Source organism: Armigeres subalbatus, chromosome 1 (assembly GCF_024139115.2).
Source record: "Armigeres subalbatus isolate Guangzhou_Male chromosome 1, GZ_Asu_2, whole genome shotgun sequence".
Taxonomy (NCBI): Eukaryota; Metazoa; Arthropoda; class Insecta; order Diptera; family Culicidae; genus Armigeres; species Armigeres subalbatus.
In genome coordinates, this window is record NC_085139.1 from 253,699,741 (window position 1) to 253,710,600 (window position 10,860).

The following is a 10,860-nucleotide window of genomic DNA, read 5'->3' on the forward strand; positions in this document are numbered from 1 at the left end:
TTATCTGGATCTGGCGTCCATATACAGATAAGTCTGACTTGCGGTTAGCGGCAGTGTAGCTTTCTTCTTTTCTGGTTTCCATTGATTTGCAAAAAATCACCGTAGAGCGCTGGGATTTTTTTTAGAATTATTTATTGTCGAACCTTGAGTACGGAATTGATGTTGTGACACACATTGCACTATGGTCCAGGATACAGTTTTACGCGGGAAGATGCATTTTACGCCAAAACCATATTTTTTAGAAAAGCTGATTCCAATAAATTTGACAAACAAACTTTTCTGTAGCTCTTAAGTTGGCTGATTTAGAGCAATTTTACCTAATCGGATTAGGGCGCACCTAAAAAAACAGTATTTTTAACACCTTCGCTTTGCAACGGCGGACCTCCTTTCCCCCACTTTGTCATCACGTTGGCGATGTTGAGATGCGTTAGAATCCATCGCCAATCTGCCACCTTCGTCAGTTATTGGATTTCTCCAACCCGGAAAGCAACATATTGCTTGTAGCTATGTTGGTCGGAATTGAGCCAGCTGCACACGGTGCTGGAATCGGTCCAAAAAACGGTTCGGCTAATATCGTAGGAGTGAGTGCCCAGCACGGTTTAGCTCATCCGGCCTGTTACGCCTTTATGAAGGTAAGCGTGAAATTTGCAGTTCTTTGTGATCATTTTTTTTAAATGTATTCTTTTCGACAAAAACACATATTTTGTACCATTAGTAAATCACTTTGGATTAAACTTAACATTTTAGAAACGCCTTGGAAAAATAAATGCTTGAAAATGCACAGCTCCCATGAGCTCCAGACGGGGAATTGACTGGCGTTTTATCGGTGCCACTTTTGCCCGCGACATTACCAGACTGCCATGGGCTTCTCCTTGGATTACCGCTCGCAGATATGCGATGCAGCCGTATCCGTGTTCGCTGGCATCGGTGAAAATATGCACTTCCAGCGAATCAACTTCGGCGTACCTCGCACCGCCGAGATAGCATCGGGGGATCCGGATCTCCTCTACTTGCGGCAACAGTTTTGTCCACCGCTTCCATAGATTCCAGGAATCTGTGTCGATTTCTTCGTCCCAGTCACATTTGGAGCGCCAGAGATGCTGGATGATTATTTTGCCGTGAATGGTGAACGGCGACAACAGTCCGAGCGGTTCGAAGAATCCCATCACGCAGCTTGCGATGAGTCGTTTCGTAGGACGTTTATCCTCATACAGGTACGGCATCATGCCTTCTCGGCTCTTTGTTGAGAACGAGAATTCGTCCATCCTCGGGTCCCAGATCACTCCCATAACTCTTTCCTTCGATGTCTGTTTATCGCAGCCGAAATGCACCGGCGCCGCCGTTTTTTTTTCTCTCCAAGACTTCGTAGAACTTCGTGCGAGTTGGACACCCAATTCCGGATCTCATGCTTTTTTTAGTACTTTATTACCATGATTTTTTATCTTAAAAGTAAGTTCAGCTCAAAACCTGCTTTTCGGTGGACTAATCTAACATCTTGTCGCCTCTTCTACGGTGTCGACACTGTCGAAATAGTCATCTATGTAGTGTTGGTGAATGCTGGCTGCCGACGCTTTGGGGTATTGTGCGGCGAACTCCTCGGCATTCCGATTCTTCACAAATTGGGCCGAACAGGGAGAGCTTGTCGATCCGAATGTTGCCACGTCCATGACGTAAATGCTTGGTGGATCCTCCGGCGTTTTCCGGAAGATGAACCGCTGCTTCTGCTTGTCCTCTGCGCGTATCTTCAGCTGGTGGAACATCTCCTTCAAATCTCCACCGAACACAATCCGCCGTTCGCGGAAACCGAGGAGAACCTTAATCAGCGGTACGAGCATGTCCGGTCCTGTTAGCAGCTGGGAGTTTAGAGAGACTCCTTGCACCGTCGTCGCTGCGGCATCCCAGACGAGACGGATCTTTTCGGGCTTCTCGGGTTTTGGACGACGTTGATCGGGAGATACCACACTTGGTCAGCGGCAGTGCCTACTAATTCCTCAGCGGTAGCGAGATATGTGTACCCTTTCTGCTAGTATTCCTCGATCTGTTTACGGACGTTTTCTCGCAGCTTCGGATTCTTGTCGAGCCGCTTCTCCAGCTGCTTCATTCTCCGCAAGGCCATTGGATAGCTGTCCGGGAACCGTAGGTCGTCTGTCTTCCACAGCAACCCGGTCTCGTAACAATCGCCGATACGTTTAGTAGTGCGTTCCAGTATTTCCCGGGCACGTCTTTCCTTTTCCGTTTCTTGCGGTATCATCACCACCGACTCCTCCAGCGCGTAGTGGCTTTTGAGAAGCTCATGCAGGTCATCATTGGAGATCTGTTGATGGTACCCGAGGTAGTTGCCGGCCGCCACCGTAGTAGACTGTCTAGGTCCGTAAACCGTCCAGCCGAGGTTGGTACGAACAGCCAGGGCCGGATTTAGCCGGAAGGGGACCCCGGGGCCGACAGCTTGTGGGGTCCCCAAAATGTACAAAAAATATTGGTTTTGGTACATAAGATTTGTGGGGGCCCGGGGCCAAGGCCCCCACCGCCCCCCCCCCCCTAAAACCGGCCCTGCGAACAGCAATAGGCTCCATTGGTGTCCCTACGTTTTCCTCCAGTGGCGCGAACGAATGAATGGTGTTCGCCCCGATTAGCAGCTGTGGCTGTCCGTCGTAGGACTCGATCGGCAATCCTCTCATGTGGCCGTTCTGCGCAACAAGTTCCTCATGGTCTAGCTTCTGATGCGGCAACATCAGCTTTCCTACTGTATGCAGCAACAATTTGTCGCCGGCCGCTGGACTTGTACCCGACGCCCACAAACTCATTCTCCGAGGCTCTTCCACACGCGAGACATTTCCCGTCCATTTGATGGTGAACCGCTCTCGTACTCCGATTGTGCCAAGGCGATCAGCGAGCTTTTTCTCCACCAACGTGACCGAAGCACCTTCGTCCAGGAACGCCAACACCGTCGCCGACTTTCCTCCGCAGTGTAACTGGACTGCAACAATTCGGAACATGACTGTGCAGTTTGTCCTTATGTGCGCACTCAACCCGACCACATTTCCCACCGGATGCATCAGTGGATTGTGGAATGCCCTACATTCGTCAATGTTGCAACGGATGTTAAATTTGCACTGCCCTTTGTGCTCGTTGAGACAGACGTGGCACAGCTTCTCCCGATTCACCAACTTAAGCCGCTCATCATATCGCAGCTTGCTGAGCTCTGTGCAGTGCCGCAGACGATGATCGGTGGCTCGGCATTGTTGGCACGGTTTGAGTATCCTTTCTTCGTTTATGTTAGCTCTTCCCGGTTGGGAAAACTCTCCTCGACTGATACGACGGCTGGACCTCGACGTCTACGTTGGCTTCGCAGGCGTCCACCACTATGTCCATGAGGAAATCCGTCAGCGTTCGCAGCGTGGTTTCGCCGTGGCCTCTCCGGTAATAAACCCATTCACGCTTCTCACAATCCGGAAGCTTGGCGACCAGCGACTTAATGAGCAGCAGATTGACGAGGTGTTGCTGTAGACCCGCAGCCTCCAGGTGTCCGCAAAGTTGTTCCACCGTATTTCCAAAATGAACAAAACTCCGGAAGTTGTCCGGTTTCTGAGGCTCTAAACGATCCACCTTGTCCAACAGTGCCGTTGTAGCTTCTCGATGACCCTCGGAATCGATGCCGGGAGAAGTAGTTGCCCCGACACTAGCTCGAGTGCATCCCCTTCGAGCGCTTCATGTAACCTCATCAGGTTTTCGTGGTCCATGTAACCACAGGCATCGTTGGAGGCATTGCACATTGGGCCACGCCGGGAGATCAGGAGAAAAAAAAAATTCACCATAATGATAATATTTTAGGAGCAAAGTGTCATCAGCAATGTCAAAGCTTATTATTTAAGCTTTATTTTGAAGTTTGTTGCAATAGGGTGGCTCCACTACATTTTGAGATAAAATTTCTAACTTCTATATTTTTAATTTTAGCATTGTACGAAGTTCTAGAGAGTTGTTCCTTATTTAAATTTGAGGCACTATGCTGAAGAAACCATTGTCGTAAGTCGTTTATATCATTTGTTATGATAATTTTGAATAGTTATGTTAGGGTGACCCTAAAAATCAATGTTTTGATTGTAACTTTTTAGTTTTCATTTTTATCGAATCGACGTCTTTACAAAGTTTTAGAGCATATAAAACTGCACATTTTGGTTACATAACCGAGTGAATTCACTGGTGGATTGTATATCTAGACAAAAATTAAATGAAAAAATTACACTCGAAAAACCTAATTTTCCATACCTGTTGCGTACGCCCTTTGCGTAACAACGCACCTACTACAACACCGATATGAATAGCATACCTTTAATCGCCGTACACGATACGATGACAGATATAGATAATTGCCATGCACTGTTACGGATAGAATAGAGTGAGAAGTCGAAAAGATATACTGAATTGAACCATACTGTCGTGTTCTGATTGTTCGCTAAAATTGTTGCTCGGAAAGTATATTTTTTCAGTTAACAGCTCCTAAGTTAATACCACTTGAATTTCAAAACCTAGAATAGTTTTTCTACAGAATCTATAGTGAATTATTAAGAATCTATAGTGGTAAGATATTCCTGGCTTATGTCCAAACGTAGAATTCATGTAACTCACAAAATTGTAGGTTATCATACCAGAAGATCGTTCATAGTTTCGTTCCTTTCGTTTCGATACTTACGAGTTATAACTAAGGTAAATAGCTGTAAATCAGTGAGAGAAAGCACTTACTAATTGTTGTACTTAGAACTAGATTTGGCTATACGACCCTAATCGGTGTCAATCGATCGTTACGTAGAAAACCAAGGAAACGTACAAACGTAAGTAGGTGACCATTACTCTTGGAGAAGAATTATGAATTTAGTTTCTCTTATTTTAAATTTTAATCGTGTCCCGCATATTCGCGCCATAATAAACCGATTGAAGATTACGGAATAGCGTTTCATTCGTTGCATAAGCAACAATACCACCCTAGCGATTTTAAAGTAAAATCGATTGAACAAGTGATGTAAACAACCTACGATTATGGTCTGTTCAGAAAAGTTGTCACGTTGATATTATTGAACATGTTATTCTACCAATCGATATATTAAGTGAAGATGCGCTGGAAATATAAAAGGAAGTTATGATTACTATAAACATTTTGTTTTTGACGAATTGGGCATAATTTTCGGTTTTTTAACACTTAGAACTGATGATTTAGATTTCCTCGTACGCGTAGAGCGATTTTTTTAAATGATGGAAAAACCTCAAATTCCCCAATACCAAAATAGCCCTTCCTCTGTTTAACCCAGAGAAAAATGGATCCCCTTTTCCCCCATTCAAAAATACAGGCATTTGAAACCAACGGATTTCTTCAAGAAAAACAGTGATATCTTTGCAATCCACCAATTAATTCACTCGGTTATGTAACCAAAATGTGCATTTTTTAATGCTCTAATTTTTTGTAGAAGACGTCGATTCGATAAAAATGAAAACTAAAAAGTTACAATCAAAATATTGATTTTTTAGGGTAACCCTAACATAATTATTCAAAATTATCATAGCAAATTATAAAAACGACCTACGACAATGGCCGGAGGAGTGGAAGGAAGGGGTTATATGCCCCATCTACAAGAAAGGCGACAAACTGGAGTGTGAGAACTTTCGAGCGATCACCATCCTTATTGCCGCCTACAAACTGATATCCCAGATCATCTTCCGTCGTCTGTCACCATTAGTGAACGAGTTCGTGGGAAGTTATCAAGCCGGCTTCGTTGACGGCCGCTCGACAACGGACCAGATCTTTACTGTACGGCAAATCCTTCAAAAATGCCGTGAATACCAGGTCCCCACGCACCATCTGTTCGTTGATTTCAAGGCGACATACGACAGTATAGACCGCGTAGAGCTATGGAAAATTATGGACGAGAACAGCTTCCCTGGGAAGTTTACCAGACTGATCAAAGCAACGGTGGATGGTGTGCAAAACTGTGTGAAGATTTCGGGCGAACACTCCAGTTCGTTCGAATCGCGCCGGGGACTAAGACAAGGTGATGAACTTTCGTGCCTGTTGTTCAACATTGCGCTAGAATGTGTCATGCGGAGAGCCGGGTGTAACAGCCGGGGTACGATTTTCAACAGATCCAGCCAATTTATTTGCTTCGCGGATGACATGGACATTGTCGGCCGAACATTTGCAAAGGTGGCAGAACTGTACACCCGCCTGAAACGTGAAGCAACAAAAGTTGGACTGGTGGTGAATGTGTCAAAGACAAAGTACATGCTTGTGGGCGGAACCGAGCACGACAGGGCCCGCCTGGGAAGCAGTGTTACGATAGACGGGGATACCTTCGAGGTGGTCGAGGAATTCGTCTACCTTGCTAACGGATGATAACAATGTTAGTCGTGAAATACGAAGGCGCATCATCTATGGAAGTCGGGCCTAATACGGGCTCCAGAAGAAACTGCGGTCAAAAAAGATGCACCACCGCACCAAATGTGTCACTAGACGCTGATAAGATCGGTAGTGCTCTACGGACATGAAACTTGGACCATGCTCGAGAAGGACTTGCAAGCGCTCGGATTATTCAAGAGATGGGGGCTTAGGACCAGCTTTGGCGGTGTGTAAGAAGACGTTATGTTTCGGCGAAGGATGAACGCAGCGGCGTGGAGCGCAGCGAGCGACGTGGGGCGAGCAGATACTGAACGACTTGGCGAGCATGGGGCGCTTTCAAGGATGGAACCGTGTATTGTAGCGTCAAATTGTTGATTCAGTGTTATCTGTTTAGCCTTCAAGCGCATAGCGGAAACATCGTCTACTGAGTCGGTAGACTCAGGAACCTGATTTTTCTGCGTGATTTCGGCGTAAAACCTTTTTGCTCTTTTTCCCTATTGGAGGATTCTTCTGACCTAAGGCTAACATAACGTTGCCTTCAGCTCTGTAGTTAGGACAGGTAGGATATGCAGTGCTGATTGACGTTGCACTTACCTTCGGTTTTTTTTGGAGGTCGCACCTCTGGTCCTCGGTGATTGGGTACCCAAACAGTACCCACAGATGCAATTGGTGGCCTTACAGCGAGCATTGGTGTCGCCCAAAAGGCTAATGCCAAAGCACTGCATCGGAGGCACTTCAATAAAACCAAAGATATTGTACTGCAGTCTTAAAGTCCGCGAATGGTGAGAATGAGGAAGCAAGTTTTAAAATCATCGTCACCAACATTTTTCGTTTACACATTGTAGTATAGAGGTTCCTGTTACTTGTGTACAACTAAATTCGGTCAAATTGTGCTACCAGGGCCAGCTACATACGAAAGTCTTGGCAATACATAATGATCTTGACTCGGTTGTGCACCAAGTGGGGATGACTTGAACCACAGAACCGTCATCCAGCTTCACAAAATAGCTTACGTTCTGTCTTCGCCTTTGGGAAAAGTCGAATCCATGTTTCCATCTGAGGAAAGATCATGTCATATCATCATCATGTCGTCATGATCTATATTATGGAGAGACCACGGGGAGGAATATCCGGTCGAACACTTGAAGGCGCAGCACCACCAAATCTCCATGCTTATCCCAAGGGCCCATAAACATTGAAAGGGTACTTCCAGTTTGAGTCCCATCGATTTACCTGGATGGTAAACGGTTACGGAGAGAGGGTCTTTCCCAAGAAGACCAGACCTAGCTAACATGACTATTCTACTTCACCTTGAAAACGGGTCTTTCTTGCGCTCACGACTTGAAGTTTGCTGTGCTTCCAGTCTACAGCGAATGTGACCTCGCCTCCAACTAAGAGTGCAACATTGCCATGAGGAGAAGGACATAATAGATTGGAATTGGTGGCCAAGGCTGCTTACCTTACCATATTTTGCTATCCGAAATAACCACAAAAACAATCTTCTACAAATTCGACCGATAGGTTCGTTCCTATCCAACCCAAAAGTGTTCATTCATGATGACTGTTGTCCTACTTCAGCAAATCGAATATAGCGGTGGCAATTATTAGCATTATATCCATCGCAACCACTGAACCATTAGACTGCGGCATGGATAAATGGATCAAATTTATCTTTCAGCCAAACTCCCAATAGTGCTTCCCCGTTCGGTTGTTGGTCGACGGCAATCGAATTTTCCAAATCTCGCTCACCTCAGCAGGCAGGTACCCACCTAATCCTGCCAATCGCATTCCAACCAAATTCAGACGAAAATTCACTCGCCAACAGTATCACCGATCGCACCGGCATTCCACACGGCTACCAATATTTTACCGCTCGAAACAAAACGGCACATGTGGTCCAACCAATCGGATTGGAGCGTTTGATCTCGTCACAACCACCACCCCCGTCCTCATTCACTGTTGTGAATCATACAGACTCAAGTACGCCAAATTTACTTGAGTTCTATTATTTCTTCCTTCCTCCCCTGTATGAAAATAACAGGAAAAATGATTCATCATTCCCATCTTCATGCGTTATCTTTTTTTTTATTTGCGGGTGGAAGGCCGCTCCGGGTGAATTGCGAAATTGTATCTTCATCGTCCAATCTGAAAATCGTTTCCGATCGGAAAATGTGGCGACGGTCGGTCAGGGGTAAAACATTTCCAAGAATGACTTTTCACCTCGGACAAATCGATTATTGAGCAGCATAATTCGTATCCCTCCGATCATAAATCATTTTGTGGGTAATAATTTGTCAATTGAGGTGCGATATAAAACCCGTGATAAATTGACCGAACATAAATCATACCACCGTTTGGGATCAAGTGGCTTGTGGAGCACGAACAAGCGCAAATAATTAATTATGGATTTTCGGATTTAAATTCTAGAAGTGCCGCAAATAAAAGCCGCTTCAATTTACCTCTCCCGTCGAGATTGATTTTCATTTTCTTCGGCTCCAGTCCATCGGTATCGCATCGTCCGACTCCATTAGAAAAGCTCATAATCGTTATCACGTGATTCCGCTCCATGTGCTCATGAATATTGACGATGCGATTCGGGCGATTGAGCCGGCGTGGAAGTGAAAGCATCCTCGTCCGTTGACAGCCTTTGGGCAGTTTGGCTGTGAATGGAAAACACAATCTCTACCGGAATGGGCGATTGAAGTCAATATAATAGGAAGTTGCTTCAGTTTATTGATTCTGCCACTCGTAGTAAATGTTAGGCTTTCACGCTGCCAAACGACTCAGAAGTTTATCAGAATGGCGTGATTCGGGAAAAATTAAGTGGAGAGTAAATGAAGCGATTTTAATGGATATTGCGATGATATAAGATATGAACTTGCTACTCAACAGACAATCCTATGGTTATTTGCTAGAGAAGCAGTAATGGATCTTGTGTTCAGAAGAGTGATATCCAGTGATTTAAATTCCAAATGAACACAAATAGACGAGTGTGCCACCAACGTTGATGATTTTTTTACGCCACCGCTTCCATCAAAAAAGAATCGGCGCACCGCTATCTAAAAATTTACTTCGCCCTCGAATGTTTTTTTTCCTACGTCACTTCCTGGAGGAATTGTCGGAGAAATTTTCGGAAAAACTTCCGGTGAAACTTCTAAAGGAATTCCTGAAGACACTTCCGGAAGAAGTTTTGGAGGAACTTCAGAAGGGATTCCTGGAGAAAACTTCAGATGAATTCCTGGAGGAACTTCCGGAATAATTCCTGATGTTACTTCTGAAGGAATTTCTGGAAGAACTTGCGGAGGAATATCTTCAGAAAGTTCAGGAGAAATTTTTGAAGGAACTACGGGAGGAATTACTGGAGAAATTGGTGGAGGAACTTCCAGAGAAACTTTCGGGAGAATTCCTGGAGGAACTTCCGGAGGAATTCCTGGAGGAACTTCTGAAGAAACTTCTGGAGGAACTTCCGGAAGAATTCCTGGAGGAACTTCTGGAGGAATTCATGGAGGAACTTCCGGGAGAATTCCTGAAGGAACTTCCGGGGGAATTCCTGGAGGAACTTTCGGAGAAATTTCTGGAGGAACTTCCGGAGAAAATTCTGGAAGAACTTCCGGAATAAATCCTTTAGGATTTTCCGGAGGAAATCCTGGAGAAAATTCCTGAGGATTTCCTGGAGTAACTTCCAGACGAATTCCTGGAACTTTCGGTGGAATATTGGTGAAATAGAATAGCCTCCTGGAGGAACTTCTGGAGAAATTCCGGAGGGACTTCCGGAGGAATTTCTACCGAAGGAACTTCCGGAGAAATTCCCGGAGGAACTTCCGGAGGAATTCCTGGTGGAAATTCCGGAGGAATTACTAAAGGAACTTCGCCAGTTCCTCCAGGAATTCCACCGGAGGTTCCTCCAGGAATTCCTCAGGAAATTCCTCCAGGAATTCCTCAAGGAACTTCCGGAGAAATTCCTAGAGGAACTTCCGGAGAAATTCTTGGAGGAACTTCGGGAAAATTTCCAGGAGAAATTTCCGAAGGAATTCCTGAAAGAACTTCCAAAAGAATTTTTAAAGGAACTTCTGGATGATTTCCTGGAGAAACTTCCTGTGGATTTTCTGGATGAACTTTCAGAGGATTTCCAGGAGAAATTCCTGGGGAAAATTCCTGAGGGTTTCCTGGAGGAACTTCCGGAGGAATTCCTGGAGAAACTTCCGAAGGAATTCCTGGAGAAACTTCCGAAGGAATTCCTGGAGAAACTTCCGGAGAAATTCCTGGAGGAACTTCCGGAGGAATTCCTGGAGAAACTTCCGGAGAAATTCCTGGAGGAACTTCCGGAGGAATTCGTGGAGGAACCTCCGGAGGAATTCCTGGAGGAACTTTTGGAGGACTTCCCGGAGGAGCTTCCGGAGGAATTCCCGGAGGAACTTCTAGAGGAATTCCCAGAGGAACTTCCGGAGGATTCCTGGAGGAACTTCCTGTGGAGA

General features: G+C 45.4%; 1 protein-coding gene across 1 annotated transcript; it reads right to left on the reverse strand.

The window, feature by feature from the left end:
• Nucleotides 1-1,487: 1,487 nt before the first annotated feature.
• Nucleotides 1,488-9,013, reverse strand: LOC134207212 (uncharacterized). Its single transcript, XM_062682932.1, has 4 exons — nucleotides 8,845-9,013; nucleotides 2,608-3,202; nucleotides 2,051-2,363; nucleotides 1,488-1,922 (listed from the first exon to the last, which is right to left on the reverse strand). Exons 1-4 carry the CDS (start codon nucleotides 9,011-9,013, stop codon nucleotides 1,488-1,490), a joined length of 1,512 nt encoding a protein of 503 aa, XP_062538916.1.
• Nucleotides 9,014-10,860: the final 1,847 nt, after the last annotated feature.